The 19,849-nt window shown below is 35.1% G+C and overlaps 1 protein-coding gene and 1 long non-coding RNA gene across 9 annotated transcripts in view; one reads left to right on the top strand and one right to left on the bottom strand.

The window, feature by feature from the left end:
• Nucleotides 1–19,653, top strand: part of LOC309624905 — a 62,318-nt gene extending 42,665 nt beyond the window's left edge. The window contains exon 2 of the long non-coding RNA XR_014242200.1: nt 18,523–19,653. This is a non-coding gene — a long non-coding RNA (uncharacterized lncRNA). The remainder of the gene's footprint in view (nt 1–18,522) is intronic.
• LRRC49 (leucine rich repeat containing 49) overlaps nt 1–19,849 on the bottom strand; it is a 127,366-nt gene that overhangs the window by 24,095 nt on the left and 83,422 nt on the right. For all 8 annotated transcript variants that reach the window (XM_082383572.1, XM_082383566.1, XM_082383567.1 and 5 more), the window contains 2 exons: nt 9,526–9,609; nt 5,975–6,135 (listed from right to left, as the gene is read on the bottom strand). In XM_082383572.1, coding sequence (XP_082239698.1) covers nt 5,975–6,135; nt 9,526–9,609 — 245 coding nt within the window. The remainder of the gene's footprint in view (nt 1–5,974; nt 6,136–9,525; nt 9,610–19,849) is intronic.

The raw sequence follows: 19,849 nt of genomic DNA, 5'->3' as shown, positions 1-19,849 counted from the left end.
TTAAAAAATCAATTCCAAGTGTAATAAAGACTAAAATATGATAGGCAAAATTTTAAACCTTTAGGAAGACAAAATGGGAGAATATTTTTATAATCTCAATGTAGTAAAACATTTTTTCCCTTAAACACAATCCAAATGGGTAAACCATAAAAGAAGAGATAATACATATTGGTATCTTCAAAATATAAATGACATTTAAAGTCAAAGAAATATATGATATTGCTTAGGGGGGAAGCAGAGAGTGAAAAGAGGGCCCAGGATCAAATTCAGAGGAATTCTACCACCTAGAGGTTGAGAGGATAGAAGTACTTGAGGATATGAAAAATACACATAATCCAAGTAAAAAGCAAAGGCTGCTAGTAATATGATATAAAATAATAAACTGTAAACAATGGTCCAAAAGGAAATAATGAGACTAAATTAGGTCAGGGACATAGAAAGCTTCAATAAGAGTGGATTCTATTCAAAAGATAAAAAAGAAATTCAAGGAAATTGGAATGTGGTAAAGGCAGCACAAATTTCTTTGTTAAACAAACAAACAAAAACAACACAACAAAACAGGCCATCAGAAACCCCAGATAAAAAGAAACTATGTAAGAAAGGCATGGCTCAAATACGAAGCAAACTGAAGTGTGGCATGGTTTTGAACAAACTTTGAAGTGTAATCTTTGAATCTGATGCTAGGACTAGTCTCCTTGAATGGTTTAGGGAGCAGAAAATGAGAAATAATCATAGTATACTACTTAACTCTCAAGTAAAATATAGTTACATGATAGTTACATAATCACAGAAATTTAAACACTGTTTACCAGTTTTCAATCTTTAGATGCTACCAATTGACAAATGTTTTGGTTACAGAACAGATAAAAATGATACTGATCTTGAAATGTAAAAGAACAGCTCATAGAATACAGCAAAACTAGCATATCAAAGGAGAGAAACTCCATCCCTACAGAAGGCAACAAATACTACAGCACAAACTGTCAGAATCAACTTTTTCAGAATTCTAGAGTCTAAAAAGAAATTACAACAACCAGAGGAATGCTTAATGAAGAAAAAAAGTGCTGAATTTTACTAAGAGAGTTCTGTGGCATTTTAAATTACCCTGCTACTATTCCCCACTCCCCAGCTCAGTGGCAGCCTTGAAGATGACAGTCCACATTCCTTGTGTAGGTTGCTGGTACCAGAGGAAGCCATACATACCTTACTATCAAAAAATTGTTGTTATGTGTTTTGACACATCTAATAGCTCCCCAAAGGATCAGCTCAAGGGATTGCCTTTGTTTTCCTGACTCAGAGCTTCCTCATGGCTGAGGTGGCTTCCCGGGCAGCATTTTTCAAAAGTATTTTTTTTCTTAAACAAATTTATTTATTTATTTATTTTTGGCTGCGTTGGGTCTTTAGTTGTGGCGCACGGGCTTAGTTGCTCCGTGGCATGTGGGATCTTCCCGGCCCAGGGCTCAAACTCTTGTCCCCTGCATTGGAAGGCGGATTCTCAAACACTGCACCACCAGGGAAGCCCTCAAAAGTATTTAAAGGCAAAAACATATTTAGCTGCTGCCACATGGGGCAAACATAGACAGACCAAAAAGACTGAGAAACAAGAGGCTGGGGAAGAAGATACTTAGGGGAAGAGGGACTTTGAGAAGCTCCTGTGTATTCCAGGGAATCTAGAGGGCAACATTTATGTTCACATTTATGCTCAGAAAAGACCTGAGAGGACCCTAAACAATCACCTCCAACTGTGGAAAGACAAAGACAAAGAGAGATTCCTGAAAGCAACAAGAGAGAAATGACTAGTCTTGTAAAAGGAATTCTCAATAAGAGTAACAGCCAACTTCTCATCAGAAACCATGGAAGGCAGAAGGCAGTGGGATGACACACCTGAAGTGCTGAAAGAAAAAAAAAACCTATTAACCAAGAATTCTATATCCAGCAAAACTGTACTTCAAAACTCAGGGAGAAATTAAGACATTTCTAGATAAACAAAAACTGTGAGAGTTCATTGTTAGTACACCTGCCCTTTAAGAAATGCTAAAAGTCCTTTAGATTGAAATGAAAGGACCCTAGACAATAACTCAAAGTCACATGAAGAAATAAAGAATACTAGAAAAGGTAATGACACAGATAAATATAGAAGCCGGTATTACTGTATTTTTGGTTGGTAACTCCTCTTTTTTCCTATATGATTTAATAGACAAATGCATAAAATAATAACTATAAATCTATGTTAATGTCCACGCAATGTATAAAGATGAAATTTGTGATAACAGCAACATAGAGGGGTGTGGAGCTATATAAGAGCAAAGTGTTTGTATATTATTGCAACTAAGTTGGTATTAATGCAAACTAAAATGTTATACATTAAGATGTTAATTGTAATCCTCAGGGTAACAACTAAAAAAAAAAACTACAAAATATACAGTAAAAGGAATGAGAAGGGAATTAAAATGTTACACTAAAAAAATCAAACACAAAAGAAGATAGGAATGGAGGAATTGAGGAATAAAGAAAATATACAAGTAGAAAAAAAAAGCAAAATGACCGAAGTAAGACCTTTCTCATTAGGACCTGATATATTAAATTCTTCAACTAAAAGGCAGATATGAGCAAAATGGATTTTAAGAAAATGATTCAACTATATGCTTTCTACAAAATTAAAAGACACAAATAGATTGAAATTGAAAGGAAGGAAAAAGATATTCAAAGCAAATGGTAACCAAAAGAGATGTTATATAAGACATTGTCACAGGAGACATGCAAGAGACATAGAAGGACATTTTATATTGATAAAAGGGTCAATTCATCAAGAACACATAACAATTATAAACATATATGCACTTAACACCCAAAATATATGAAGTAAAAACTGACAGAACTGAAGGGAGAAATAGTTCTACAATAATATTTGGAGACCTCAATACCCTACTTTCAATAATGGATGGACTATCTAGACAGATCAAAAAGAAATAGAGGACTTGAAGAAGACTATAAAACAACTAGATATAACAGATGTATACAGAAGATTCTACCCAACATTAGAATATGCATTCTTCTTAAGTGCACATGGAACATTCTTCAGGGCAGAAGCCACAAAATGAGTCTCAATAAATTTTGAAAGTTTGAACTCACACTATGAAATGAAACTAGAAATCAATAACAGAAGGAAATCTGGAAAATTCACGAATATGTGGAAATTAAACTACACTCAACCAATAGGTCAAGGAAGATATAGCAAGGGAAATTAGAAAAGTATAGCTGATAGAAACTGCAATGTAAAAAGGTGGGAAGAAAAGTAAAAAGAAGGATAGATTCATCTTGCCCACTAACACACCATTGTAAAGCAATTATACTCCAATAAAGATGTTAAAAAAAAACAAGAATACAATGGTGGTTGTCAGGGGCTGGGGGAGGCACGGAGAAATGGGGAGTTGTTTTTAATAGGTATAAAGTTTCTGTTACATTTTAGAGATGTGCCATAAAATGTGGTGCCTATCTTTATTAATACTGCATAGTACACTTAAAAATGTGTTAAGAGGGTAGATTTCATAATGTGTTCTTACTATAATAAAAAAGCAATTAATTAAAAAAAAATAGCCTAGACCATATGGTCCATCATTTCTTTCTTTTGTCATTATACTTGAATTTTTAAATTCTTTATCTTTGATCCTTTATCTCCTTATTCTTTATAAGACATTTAGCTTCTCTACTGATACACCTTGCTACTCTGTGCTCCTGGAATACTCACTCAACAATTCAGACTGTAGTTGCTACCGTTTCATGGTCTATAACCTCCTTTAGTTCCTCAGGATTTTCCTTCAGTAACACAACACTTCCCCAGTTAGCTCCCTAGTATACTTGAAAAGTATGGAGAGATATACCATGATTTTTAAAGTGATGATTTATTATCTTAAGAATGTTAATCCTACTGAAATAAACAACTTAAATGCCATTTGAATAAGATTCTAACATTTCCATTTAGATTAAATGATTTTAAAGTTCATATGTAAGAACAAGTGTGTGAGAACTGAAACTTTGAAAAGAATAGTGAAAGCATATTTCCCTTACTAGATATTAAAACTTAGTATAAAATGACAATAATCAAAAGAGTCTGGTATTGGCATTAAGACATATAAGTAGATCAGTGACATGGAATAGAAAGTCCAGAAATATATCCAATATTTATGGGAATTTACTATAAGATGAAGATGGCATTCTCATTAAAAAAGACAATAATTTAATTGAGGAATGCTATTAGAAAATTAACTAGTCAATTGAAATAAAATCAAGTTAGACTCTTACCTAACACCATATATAAAAATAAATTTGACGTATTAAAGGAGTAATTTTAAAACCTTATTAAAATTTTAGAATAAAATTTATAAGATCATTTGGATAAACTAGGTACTAGGAAACCTTCTTAAGGTAGATAGAAAAAATATTTTTTAAGAAAAGATAAATCAGAAATAGAACTGACTTGTGTAGTATTTCATAAATCTAAAGCCCAATGATACAAAGTTTTAATTTTATAAAGTATAGTTCTAGCCAAGTAAAATTATATTTTGACATTTCAATAATATTAAATAAAGCTCCAGGGCAATATAAGTGATATATCTGTTATACTTAATTAGAATTTTAATTCTTGTTTCCTTATTTTTCTAGCTAAAAGATCTACATGTGGATACCCAAATGAGCTGAAGGAGGTACATTGATCAATATAAATTAATCTTATAACTAAAATTGTAAAAGTATATTCGTCTTTAAAATACATGTCAAACTCTTTAACTCCAGTAAACTTCTAAAATATTATTCTAATTCCTTTTAAATGACTGTGTTACATTCTTCATATATGGAAAGCTTAAAGAATACTAGCTGAAAACTTGAAATAAAAGCTATATTATATTTAGTTTGAAATGTATTTCAGAATTTGGTTTGGTCATTAGATAACTGTGCATCAAGTGAAACAAAATTGCAGTGCATTCTATCTTTGATTTTTAGGTTTTATTTTTAAATTATATACATATGTTTTTAAATTATAAATAAACTATGAAGATATATATGCTTTATATTCCTCTTATTTACTTGATTCTAGTATGCCTTCTTGAGAGGAAGAGAAATATATGAAGTCTAGAAAGTGTCCTCAGATTTGCTCATAAATCAAGGGATATGTGTTATCTGACCAATGTGTCATAGAAGAAAGAGGCTGTGAGCCACTAGAATAGACAGATATTATAGAACACAACTGGAGTAACTATTTAGATTTTATGCCGAATTGCTTAATACTACTAGTTAAGGAGTAAGGATTTGTGATAGCTACTGGGGAAACAACAGAGGTTAAGACAATTAGGATTCTTTTCCTTGAGAAGCTTACATTCTAGTGGGGAAGACAGTTATGAAACAACTAATTACCCACTAGTTATTTAATTATGGTCATGATAAGTGCTAACAAGGGCAAGTGCAGAGTACTGGGAGAAAAAAAGGTATCTGATCTAGCCTAGTCTCCGGGAAGTTGTTAGGGAAGGTTTTTCAGGGGAAGTGAGGTTTAAATTTAAGACCTCCAGGCTGAGTTGTAGTTAGCCAGGGTAGGGTGAGGGAAGTAGGGCAAACTGTTTGTAAGAAAAGGGTTCTGAAGTAGGAAGTAACTGAACTGGAAATCACTGAGGCTGCAGCACAAGAATAAAGTGGCTGATGGTATGGGATAAAATAGGTGAGGTGGGTAGAGGGTCTCACAGGCTATATTAAGTAATCTAGATTTATTCCTATGAAAAATAAGAAACTACTGAAGGGTTTTAAAATTCGGGGTCAGCTTATATTTTCAATATTTCCATCTTAACTTTTAAAACCTACTGCTAATTTCAGTAGGTTTTCTTAAGAAAACTATCTTAAAATAATTATATGTCAAATGTTTTCCTGTTTCTGCTCCAAATTCAGTTCTCCAAAGATAGTAGTATCTGGAAAGAATACCATTGCATACCCTGTTTCCTCTGGAAATGCAGAGATGGTGCTTCCATCGTTCTGACAGTGGTCCTGAGAGTCAGAATCTTTTCTATCTTGGTTTGTAGCAATATTGGTAATGCGATGTTGTTGCAAGTCCCACTTTCGAGCTACGTTGTTAATTGTTAACCTTTTCTTCTCCTATGAAAAAGTTCATTGGGACAAGAATTACACAATGTAATTTTTGTAGCAGAAGAGTCCAAGAAGCATATTGTTTGTACTACTTATCACACCTTTAAAAGGAATATGTTACTTAAAAGTAGCTACCAAATATGTATTCTAAAACACAGTATAAGTGGCCTTTATTTAACCTATGCAATCAACCATCTCAACGATGTTCTATCATCCTTAACAAATTATATACAAACAATAATTACTTCCATTGGAGATAAGAAAATTCACTATTTGAAAGTTTAATTTGACAGAAATTTATATATTCAAGCGTTATGTGAAGTTTTAATTAGACAGAAAATTATGCCTTTGTGTTTAAACACAGCAAGAAAAAACTAATGATATTTTAATTTTCCTACTCAATAATTATGGCAAATATGGTGGAATACTTTGGGGGGAAAGGGAGGAAGGAGAGAGTTTGATCAATGTTCCAAGCTTCACAGCATAAATTACAATGTCTGAAAGTTAATAATCATACATAGACTACTAAATGAAATTGTACTAGGTTGAAATATTTCTAGATAACTAGTAGCATCCTAGATTATCCATTATCAAAAGTTAACATTTTTAAATGGCATATTGATTAAATCAGAGTGCTGAAAATGGACACTTTCCCTTTTCTCTTTACTTAGAAAACAATCATCCAGTGAAAAATCATCTGTGTGATACTGATTCACCTGCTCTCTTTGGAGCCAGTGAAGGCTGTTAGGAAGAGTCTTTGCCCATTCCCTCGGTGTATTCACACATGCAGAATACTTATGTTTAGTTCCACCTCTTTGCCTGTCTAAAATTTTAGATGTAGGAGTGGCATTGGATAGGAATGAAAAGTGGTGACAAAGCTTAATTAAAACTAAACATTTTTAAAGTTCTATTTCTGCATTTAAAAATGTTTTTAGCGTGGGTTCTTTTTTCTATTGCTTGGAATTTCAAATTTGTTTATATAATTAAATGGGTTATACTTAATATGTATATACTTCTGAGCCTTTTTGACATTTTACGTATGTCCTTCTTATCTAAAGCAAGTAGGAATCTGCCATTCTACTATAAATTTTTCCCCCAAATCTATGATAAAAAGGCACCTTACCTTAAAGAATTCTATTTCAGTTATTTGCAGATGACTGGGACAACCCAATTCTTAATCTAAGCAATACCACTATTTTTACTCAGTACCAAGGTTATTTTGAAAGGGGCAGGGGCAGTGAGTAAATGGAGGATGGCTATCATGCTGGCTCCATGCACTTGGTTTTCTGGCTGACTTGGAGTCGGCAAAAATAAATATTCTTAATGAGGTAGATATAGCGATGCTTAGAAAAATGGCACAAAAGTTTACACCACTGAGTATGTTAACAAACTTATAACAAGATACTCTGAAAATGCAAACACTTTCCTATACCAATCCCAAAGTTAAGCTTTCTTTAATTGGGTTATTAAAATCAGATCAACACCAGGTTGACTAAGAAAATGGATGTTTTCACCGAGGCCAAGAAAAGGGAAGACATATTTTAAAACAAGAGTGCAGTCTGGGGTCAGGTGGGGATTGCTGGTTGGCTAGGGGGCCAAACAAGGGCTCTAGGTGTCTGTGGAGCAAAAAAGAGGAGCAAAAGAAAGCCTAGAGATTCTGTAAGGCAAAAGGGGGTACACCCCAAAAATTTCATGCTCAAAGATCATGGATGCATTTGGCATATATTAGTACAATCATGACTATAGCTAGACGGCAATTTGCCAAGTCTGTGTTAAAGTGACAATTATTTTAGAAGATGCCAACTTTCAGCTTCTGCCACTTGAGTCTATTCTTTATAGTCCGAGCAATACCACACCAGTATATCCCATAACTATCACTTCCATTCATTTCCAAGTTTGAAAAGAAAATAGAAAGATAGAAAAGCGATAAGGCTGAAGATACAGGTCCATACACTCTTCCTGCCCCTCTATAACCACACATCCCATTTTCTTAATGATCAATATGTGTTGTCACATGAAACAATCTCCAGTAAAGGCTGAGCGTCTTTGATATCATGACCCTGAGTCTGAGCTACAGCTAGAATTCCTGATTTCCTATACTTTTCCTCTTACTAAAAAATTTTAAAACTAAATAACCCTCATAATTAAAGAGTCCTATTTAGTGACTTCAAGAGAAGCATTAGGTATTTTCTGAAGTTTTCATAAAAATTTTCCAAACATCTAAAAAACATGTTAGCTAAAAATTTAATGGCATATTTCCAAAAACACTGATGGTTACAAGCAGCTGAATTGGGTATATAACAAAGAATGTTCAGTTCAAAGATGGAGTCAAGTACGATTTGTTGCCTATACTAGGTTCTACTTACACTGGAAGCCTGAGAGTTAAATCACCAATAACAGCAGGTGAGAAAATTTTAGCATACTGAGTAACAGTTCTAATTACTTTTGAAGTAGCAGCCTGGAGCTGAGAGGGTTTGGGACCAAGTTTGTTTTGTTTTGTTTTGTTTGTTAATTTTGGAGTAGTTTTCATAGAGTAAAATACACAGGTTCAAGTGTACTCTTTGATCAGTTTTGACAAATGCATATATCTGTTAACTCATAACATTTCCATCACCCCAGTAAGTTCCCTAAGATACAACTTTGTATCCCTATTAGTCATTTTTAAAAATTCTGAATGCCATTTTAATTTTAAAAAGAAAAGCACCTACACAAGACAAGAATGAGTAATGATAATCAGGGTGATATCCTTAGTTTCAGAACATAGTAGAATCATAATAAGAACTATAAACTTTAAGCTGTCTTTATTTATTATACTTTGTTATGTTAATATAAAATATTTTTAAAGAAAACATTTTAAGGGAAGTAACATCTGATATGTTAAATAATTTAAAACCAGTTTAAAAAAACCTTTAATTCCTATACTCCTCAAAATCTTTACCACCTCTATATCAGAGAAGCTAATGGAGAAATTTTTTAAATGCAAAAAGCCATCATTTAAAAAAAACCCATGTAGCAGAGCTCATTAAAATATATCACTAAAGATGACAGTCTACTACAGTGGTTTCCAAAATGAAATGCACATGCCATGAGGATACACACGGTGATGTACTGGTGTGGAAAAAATTATAACTTCTGTTATATTTATTTTTAATCTCTTTTACAATTTCTAGCTTTTGCATGTGTTTTACAATGTACATTATATTGTATTTCAGAAGTACAAGTTTGTTTATAGGTAGTAACTTATAAAAGTTTTAAGGGTGTTTGTTTATTAAAAACACTCTATTGATAGGAATGAAAAATTTACAGTTTAGAAACTACTTTTCTAGCTGATTAGCTAGCTAGCTTCAGTGTGTGTGAGTGCATGTGCACATATATGAATGTAGACATCAGAGAAAATACCTTAAGCAAAGATTGCTTATGACTTTCTCGCTTCTTCTCTTCCTCTTTTTTGGCTACAACAGATGCCATACGCCTTTCTTCTTCCTAAAAGAAAAATGTAAAAAAGTATTATTAAGTATTCAACCTTTTTTATGCTAAATATCTTCAGTTCTCCAAGTCTGATTTTCTTTGTGAGAGGCATACTACTTGCTAATAGAAAATATGCCCTCAAAGAAAAAGTTAGTATGTTCCTCTTTATTTTCTTCTTCCGTCTTAATTCTAAAAGAAACCTGTACATTCTTAACTCTGCTCCGCACTCTTGATGTGAGATAAACCTAACTAATACAAGAAAGAAAAAAGAATGAGAAGAGAAAAAAGAAAGGGGAAGCAGGTTTGTAGTTTTTCTTTGTACTGTAGTTCCACATGGAGAGACTTAACAAACTTGCTATCATGAAGATAAAAAGGATAAAAATTATACTCCTAACAATCTTTATTTATGGTTGCAAATCAGAGGTTTTTTTTAAATGACAAAACAACTGTGAAAGTTTTTAAAAACTCTCCACTGATATTAATAAATTATTCTCCATTTATATCATTACTTTTACTTTGTTTTTAAGTTGATTTGGCCAGGCTAATTTCTTCCATTCTAAAAACTATGAAATAATATTACTGTAATAACATTACAGTTTAGAAAAAATTTTAAAAATCAGTCATAATCTTAACACCCTAACTCAAATATTATCATTTCTGTATCACCTTACAATACTCACTATGAGCAAATTTTTAAATGTTGCAATCTGTATACACAATCTGGATCATGTTTTTTTCCCCCTGAAGATTGGCAAATTTTAATAAAGTAAATTATAACCATGTAAGTTTTAATTTTTATTACCAAAAGATTTGTAGGCATTCAAAATGATCTCACAATTTGAGAAAACAATTTCTTCATAAAAGACAAACTTGAAAATATCTTCAGTGATAGAAAATTTAAAAAGTAATTCAGTACATTTGAAGGAGAACTTTTTAAGAAATAAAAAATTACAAAAACTGATATAAAAAATTTAATGGAGGTGGGTTGAAGAGCAGATTTTACACAGCTGAAGAGAGAATCAGTCAACTGGAAAACACGTCAGAAGAAATTTTCCTGTATGCTTTCATACCAGCCTATACTTGCCAATCACAGCACTTAACCTGTTTCATTTAAATTATTTCTGGTACTATCTCTCCCCTTTCCTGCAAATAGCTCCATGAAGGTATGGACCATGTCAGCTCCCCATTACATAGTAGATATTCAATAAACATATATTCAAGGAATGAATTATTGAATGTACATCTCTATATATCTGTTCAATAATTTCCTAAAACTGAAACTACTAAATCAAGTGGTAGACATATTTCTAGGGCTTTTGATATGTTTGCAAATTGCCCTCCATAAATGTAGTACTAATTGATACTTCTACCAGAAGTTAACATTTGATTTAAAATATAATGGATAGTCATAAGAGCTGTTCGTCAAATATTCCTGTGTCTTCCCACATCCTGGCCACATTGTGAGATAGCACTTCATGCCCTTTTGAAGTCAGTTGAGGTCATGTGACTTGCTTTGGTCAATGTCATATGAACAAAAGTGACATGTGTTTACTTCTGGGTGGAAGATTTCAGACAATGATGACACAGCTATTCTCTCTCTCACCTCTACTGTAGAATTTGCAAAGCTTCAGAGGTTGGGTACTTTGAAGGCCTTGGTCCTGGAATGAGGACAACACAGAGTAAAGTTCCCAGATCACATACTATGGGCAGACTGACAGTATGAGCATGAAATAAACTTTGTGGATTTAATCCACTGAGGTTAGATAAGTTGTTACTGTAATATAATCTAGCCTATCCTGATCAGTATATACATTATATTAGAATTAAGGAAGGTCAAACAGATCACAAATATGTATTCTAGGGTGTGAGCCATTACAAATGCTTCTGAAAACAAAGAAAGGACCTAGACTAAAGAAGTAAATAAAAAATGCACAAAGAGAAACTATCATGGAGTTAAAAAGGAAAGTAGAATGCATCTCCGGTAAAACTCTAATATTAGAAATGAGGAAATGAATACTCTGAGAAGTTTAGTAAATTATACAAGGTCACACAGCCAGTGACAAAGCCAGGATCAGGACCAGAAGTCATTTGTGAGAAATGCAGTTTGTATTTTTATAATAAGGATATATTTAAATGTGTTTTACTGATTTTAGAGAGACGAAAAAGGTGAGGTCAAAATTTAGTAGCAATCTGCCATATGATTTAGTTGTTTTAAAGGGAATGAAAATTTATGTGATTTTTGATGAATTTAAAGTATATTTTACGGAGGGAGACCTTCAAGATGGTGGAGGAGTAAGACGTGGAGATCACCTTCCTCCCCACAAATACATCAGAAATACAACTACTTGTGGAACAACTCCTACAGAACACCTACTGAATGCTGGCAGAAGACCTCAGACTTCCCAAAAGGCAAGAAACTCCCCAAGTACCTGGATAGGGCAAAAGAAAAAAGAAAAAACAGGGACAAAAGAATAGGGACAGGACTTGCACCTCTGGGAGGGAGCTGTGAAGGAGGAAAAGTTTCCACACACTGGAAAGCCCCTTCACTGGCAGAGATGGGGAGTGGCGGGGGGGAAGCTTTGGAGCCATGGAGGAGAGCGCAGCAACAGGGGTAGAGAGGGCAAAGCGGAGAGATTCCCGCACAGAGGATCGGTGCCGACCAGCACTCACCAGACTGAGAGGCTTGTCTGCTCACCCGCCGGGGCGGGTGGGGGCTGGGAGCTGAGGCTATGGCTTCGGAGGTCAGATCCTAGGGAGAGGACTGGGGTTGGCTGTGTGAACACAGCCTGAAGGGGGCTAGTGAGCCACAGCTAGCCGGGAGGGATTCTGGGAAAAAGTCTGGAACTGCCCAAGAGTCAAGAGACCATTGTTTCGGGGTGCGCTAGGAGAGGGGATTCAAAGCACCGCCTAAGCGAGCTCCAGAGATGGGCGCAAGGTGCGGCTATCAGCGCGGACACCAGAGACGGGCATGAAATGTTAAGGCTGCTGCTGCAGCCACCAACAAGCCTGTGTGCAAGCACGGGTCACTATCCACACCTCCCCTCCCGGGAGCCTGTGCAGCCCGCCACTGCCAGGATCCTGTGATCCAGGAACAACTTCCCCGGGAGAACACATGGTGTGCCTCAGGCTGTTGCAACGTCACACTGGCCTCTACCGCCACAGGCTCGCCCCGCATTCCGTACCCCTACCACCCCCTGGCCTGAGTGAGCCAGAGCCCCTCATCAGCTGCTACTTTAACCCCGTCCTGTCTGAGAGAAGAACAGATGCCCTCAGGCGACCTACACACAGAGGCGGGGCCAAAACCAAAGCTGAACCCCAGGAGCTGTGCAAGCAAAGAAGAGAAAGGGAAATCTCTCCCAACAGCCTCAGGAGCAACAGATTAAATCTCCACAATCAACTTGATGTACCCTGAATCCGTGGAATACCTGAATAGACAACGAATCATCCTATAATTGAGGGGGTGGACATTGGGAGCAACTGTAGACTTGGGGTTTGCCTTCTGTATCTAATTTGCTTTTGGTATTATGTTTTTCTTAGTTTAGTATATAGAGTTTATTATCATTGGTAGATTTGTTTATTGATTTGGTTGCTCTCTTCCTCTTCTTTTATATATATATATATATATATATATATATATATATATATATATATATTTTGCTTTTTCTCTTTTTGTGTGTGTGTATGTGTATGCTTCTTGGTGTGATTTTGTCTGTATAGCTCTGCTTTTACCACTTGTCCTAGGGTTCTATCTGTGTGTTTCTTTTTTTTCTTCTTTTTTTATTAGTATGCTTTTTTAGTGCTTGTTATCACTGGTGGATTTGTTTTTTGGTTTGGTTGCTCTCTTCTTCCTTTCTTTTTTTTTTGCTCTTTTTTATTACTTTTTAATTTTTCTTTTATTTTTAATAATTATTATGTATTTTTTATTTTAATAACTTTATGTTATTTTTTCTTTCTTATTTTCTCCCTTTTCTTCTGAGCTGTGTGGCTGACAGGGTTTTGATGCTCCAGCCTGGTGTCAGGCCTGTGCCTCTGAGGTGGGAGAGCCGAGGTCATGACATTGGTCCACCAGAGACCTCCTGGCACCACAAAATATCAAATGGCAAATGCTCTCCCAGAGATCTCCATCTCAATGCTAAGACCCAGCTCCACTCAATGACCAGCAAGTTACAATGCTGGACACCTTATGCCAAACAACTAGCAAGACAGGAACACAACCCCACCCATTAGCACAGAGGCTGCCTAAAATCAAAATAAGGTCACAGATACCCCAAAACACAGCACCGGACGTGCTCCTGCTCACCAGAAAGATGAGATCCAGCCTCAACCACCAGAAGACAGGCACTAGTCCCCTCCACCAGGAAGCCTACACAAACAACTGAACAAACCTTAGCCACTGGGGGCAGACACCAAAAACAACAGGAACTATGAACACGCAGCCTGCAAAAAGGAGACCCCAAACACAGTAAGTTAAGCAAAATGAGAAGACAGAGAAACACACAGCAGATGAAGGAGCAAGGTAAAAACCCACCAGACCTAACAAATGAAGAGGAAATAGGCAGTCTACCTGAAAAAGAATTCAGAGTAATGATAGTAAAGATGATCCAAAATCTTGGAAACAGAATGGAGAAAATACAAGAAACGTTTAACAAGGACCTAGAAGAACTAAAGAGCAAACAAACAGTGATGAACAACACAATAAATGAAATTAAAAATTCTCTAGAAGGAATCAATAGCAGAATAACTGAGGCAGAAGAACAGATAAGTGACCTGGAAGATAAAATACTGGAAATAATTACCGCAGAGCAGAATAAAGAAAAAAGAATGAAAAGAATTGAGGAGAGTCTCAGAGACCTCTGGGACAACATTAAACGCACCAACATATGAATTATAGGGGTCCCAGAAAAAGAGGAGAAAAAGAAGGGGACTGGGAAAATAATTAAAGAGATTAGAGTTGAAAACTTCCCTAATATGGGAAAGGAAATAGTCAATCAAGTCCAGGCAGTGCAGAGAGTCCCATACAGGATAAATCCAAGGAGAAACATGCCAAGACACATACTAATCAAACTATCAAAAATTAAATACAAAGAAAAAATTTTAAAAGCAGCAAGGGAAAAACAACAAATAACATACAAAGGAATCCCCATAAGGTTAACAGCTGATCTTTCAGCAGAAACTCTGCAAGCCAGAAGGGAGTGGCAGGACATATTTAAAGTGATGAAAGGGAAAAACCTAGAACCAAGATTACTCTACCCAGCAAGGATCTCATTCAGATTTGGCGGAAAATTAAAAGCTTTACAGACAAGCAAAAGTTAAGAGAATTCAGCACCACTAAAGCAGCTTTACAACAAATGCTAAAGGAACTTCTCTAGGCAGGAAACACAAGAGAAGGAAAAGACCTACAATAACAAACCCAAAACAATTAAGAAAATGGTAATAGGAACATACATATTGATAATTACCTTAAATGTAAATGGATTAAATGCTCCTACTAAGACACAGACTGGCTGAATGGATACAAAAAGAAGACCCATATATATGCTGTCTACAAGAGACCCACTTCAGACCTAGAAACACATACAGACTGAAAGTGAGGGGATAGAAAAAGATATTCCATGCAAATGGAAATCAAAAGGAAGCTGGAGTAGCAATTCTCATATCAGACAAAATGGACTTTAAAATAAAGACTATTACAAGAGACAAAGAAGGACACTACATAATGATCAAGGGATCAATCCAAGAAGAAGATATAACAATTGTAAATGTTTATGCACCCAACATAGGAGCACCTCAATATGTAAGGCAAATGCTAACAGCCATAAAAGGGGAAGTTGACAGTAACACAGTCATAGTAGGGGACTTTAACATTCCACTTTCACCAATGGACAGATCAACCAAAATGAAAATAAATAAGGAAACACAAGCTTTAAATGACACATTAAACAAGATGGACTTAATCGATATTTATAGGACATTCCATCAAAAAACAACAGAATACACTTTCTTTTCAAGTGCTCATGGAACATTCTCCAGGATAGATCATATCTTGGTCACAAATCAAGCCTTGGTAAATTTAAGAAAATTGAAATCGTATCAAGTATCTTTTCCGATCACAACACTGTGAGACTAGATATCAATTACAGGAAAAAATCTGTAAAAGATACAAACACATGGAGGCTAAACAATATGCTACTAAATAACCAACAGATCACTGAAGAAATCAAAGAAGAAATCAAAAAATATCTGGAAACAAATGACAATGAAAACACGACGACCCAAAACCTATGGGATGCAGCAAAAGCAGTTCTAAGAGGGAAGTTTATAGCAATACAATCCTACCTCAAGAAACAAGAAACATCTCAAATAAACAACCTAACCTTACACCTAAAGCAATTAGAGAAAGAAGAACAAAATAACCCCAAAGGTAGCAGAAGGAAGGAAATCATAAACATCAGATTATAAATGAAATAAATGAAATTTATGAAATGAAATTTCAGAAATAAATGAAAAAGAAATGAAGGAAACAATAGGAAAGATCAATAAAACTAAAAGCTTGTTCTTTGAGAAGATAAACAAAACTTATAAACCATTAGCCAGACTCATCAAGAAAAAAAGGGAGAAGACTCAAATCAATAGAATTAGAAATGAAACAGGAGAAGTAACAACAGACACTGCAGAAAAACAAAGGATCATGAGAGATTACTACAAGCAACTATATGCTAATAAAGTGGACAACCTGGAAGAAATGGACAAATTCTTAGAAAAGCACAACCTTCCGAGACTGAACCAGGAAGAAATAGAAAATATAAACGACCGATCACAAGCACTGAAATTGAGACTGTGATTAATAATCTTCCAACAAACAAAAGCCCAGGGCTGGATGGCTTCACAGGCGAATTCTATCAAACATTTAGAGAAGAGCTAACACCCATCCTTCTCAAACTCTTCCAAAATATAGCAGAGGGAGGAACACTCCCAATTCATTCTGTGAGGCCACCATCACCCTGATACCAAAACCAGACAAAGATGTCTCAAAGCAAACTACAGGCCAATATCACTGATGAACATAGATGCAAAATCCTAAGCAAAATACTAGAAAACAGAATCCAACAGCACATTCAAAGGATCATACACCATGATCAAGTGGGTTTTATCCCAGGAATGCAAGGATTCTTCAATATACGCAAATCAATCAATGTGATACACCATATTAACAAATTGAAGGAGAAAAACCATATGATCATCTCAATACATGCAGAGAAAACTTTCGACAAAATTCAACACCCATTTATGACAAAAACCCTCCAGAAAGTAGGCATAGAGGGAACTTACCTCAACATAATAATGGCCATATATGACAAACCCACAGCCAACATCATTCTCAATGGTGAAAAACTGAACCCATTTTCACTAAGATCAGGAACAAACAAGGTTGTCCAGTCTCAGCAGTATTATTCAACATAGTTTTGGAAGTTTTAGCCACAGCAATCAGAGAAGTAAAAGAAATAAAAGGAATCCAAATCGGAAAAGAAGAAGTAAAGCTGTCACTGTTTGCAGATGACATGACACTATACATAGAGAATCCTAAAGATGCTACCGGAAAACTACTAGAGCTAATCAATGAATCTGGTAAAGCAGCAGAATACAAAAGTAATGCAAAGAAATCTCTTGCATTCCTATACACTAATGATGAAAAATCTGAAAGAGAAATTAAGGAAACACTCCCATTTACCACTGCAACAAAAAGAATAAAATACCTAGGAATAAACCTACCTAGGGAGACAAAATACCTGTATGCAGAAAACTGTAAGACACTGATGAAAGAAATTAAAGATGATACCAACAGAGGGAGAGATATACCATGTTCTTGGATTGGAAGAATCAACATTGTGAAAATGACTATACTACCCAAAGCAATCTACAGATTCAATGCAATCCCTATCAAACTACCAGTGGCATTTTTCACAGAACTAGAACAAGAAATTGAACAATTTATATGGAAACACAAAAGACCCCATATAGCCAAAGCAACCTTGAGAAAGAAAAACGGAGCTGGAGGAATCAGGCTCCCGGACTTCAGACTATACTACAAAGCTGCAGTAATCAAGACAGTATGGTACTGGCATAAAAACAGAAATATAGATCAATGGAACAGGATAGAAAGCTCAGAGATAAACCCACGCACATATGGTCACCTTATCTTTGATAAAGGAGGCAAAAATATATAATGGAGAAAAGACAGCCTCTTCAATAAGTGGTGCGGGGAAAACTGGACAGCTACATGTAAAAGAATGAAATTAGAACACTCACTAACACCATACACAAAAGTAAACTCAAAATGGATTAAAGACCTAAATGTAAGGCCAGACACTGTAAAACTCTTAGAGGAAAACATAGGCAGAACACTCTATGACATAAATCTCAGCAAGATCCTTTTTGACCCACCTCCTAGAGGAATGGAAATAAAAGCAAAAATAAACAAATGGGACCTAATGAAACTTAAAGCTTTTGCACAGCAATGGAAACCATAAACAAGACGAAAAAACAACCCTCAGAATGCTAGAAAATATTTGCAAATGAAGCAACTAACAAATGATTAATCTCCAAAATTTACAAGCAGCTCAATATCAAAAAAAACAAACAACCCAATCCAAAAATGGGCAGAAGACCTAAATAGACATTTCTCCAAAGAAGATATACAGATTTCCAACAAACATATGCAAGGATGCTCAACATCACTAATCATTAGTGAAATACAAATCAAAACTACAATGAGGTATGACTTCACACCAGTCAGAATGGCCATCATCAAAAAATCTACAAACAATAAATGCTGGAGAGGGTGTGAAGAAAAGGGAACCCTCTTGCACTGTTGGTGGGAATGTACATTGATACAGCCACTATGGAGAACAGTATGGAGGTTCCTTAAAGAACTAAAAATAGAACTACCATACGACCCAGCAATCCCACTACCGGGCATGTACCCTGAGAAAACCATAATTCAAAAAGAGTCATGTACTACAGTGTTCATTGCAGCTCTAGTTACAATAGCCAGGATACGGATGCAACCTAAGTGTCCATCGACAGATGAATGGATAAAGGAGATGTGGCACATATATACAAGCATATTACTCAGCCATAAAAAGAAATGAAATTGAGTTATTTGTAGTGAGGTGGATGGACCTAGAGTCTGTCATACAGAGTGAAGTAAGTCAGAAAGAGAAAAACAAGTACCGTATGCTAACACATATATATGCAATCTAAAAAAAAAAAAAAAGAAAAGGTTCTGAAGAATCTAGGGGCAGGACAGGAATAAAGATACAGATGTAGAGAATGGACTTGAGGACATGGGGAGGGGTAAGGGTAAGTTGGGACGAAGTAAGAGAGTGGCATAGACTTATAAATACTACCAAATGTAAAACAGATAGCTAGTGAGATGCAGCCACATAGCACAGGGAGATCAGCTCGGTGCTTTGTGACCACCTAGAGGGGTGGAGTAGGAAGGGTGGGAGGGAGATGCAAGAGGGAGGAGACATGGGGATATATGTATATGTATAGCTGATTCACTTTATTATAAAGCAGAAACTAACACACCATTGTAAAGCAATTATACTCCAATAAAGATTTTAAATAAATAAATAAATAAATAAAGTATATTTTACAATTTGGAAAATAGTTATTCTTAATATTTAAAGGCTGAATAGAGGTAATGAGGAGAAATAAACTAAAAATGAAATTCAGAACCTTGATTACTAGCTTTATAGAATAGCTGGATTAATAAGCATATTAAACTCTTTTGCTCAGTCGATGCTGATTTAGTACCTATTAAGTATAACCTGTTTCAGAAAAAAACTTTTTAAAATAACAAAATATGTTGTTCTATTGTTGACTCATGTATTGAATGTGAACTAGAAACAGATTGGTTTTTCAAAGAGCAATTTTAACGGTACTAGAAACTGTATGGATCACGTACTACACATACTTAAGAGATGATTTCATCAGATTTTCAAAAAGAATTTGAGCTTCTATTAAAGGCAGTACGACTTTAAAAGGAAAGCTAAACCTAGGAAAACTGGATATATGCCAAATCAATTCAAATATTGAGTGTTTTTAAAAAGTTATACATCTGATGACTATATTTCAGCCCAAATAATTATAGAGTAACTAAACTTAGAAACAAAAATACACCTCTAATTGTAAAGATAAGTTATAAGTCTGTTGGTAAGAAGGAAAAAAATTGTAAAATTCTGGCATCTTC

The sequence above is a fragment of the Balaenoptera borealis genome, assembly GCF_965194805.1.
Source record: "Balaenoptera borealis genome assembly, chromosome: 3".
NCBI classification, from domain to species: Eukaryota; Metazoa; Chordata; class Mammalia; order Artiodactyla; family Balaenopteridae; genus Balaenoptera; species Balaenoptera borealis.
Note: the sequence above shows the minus strand (reverse complement) of the source record. Positions and strands in the feature narration are given on the sequence as shown.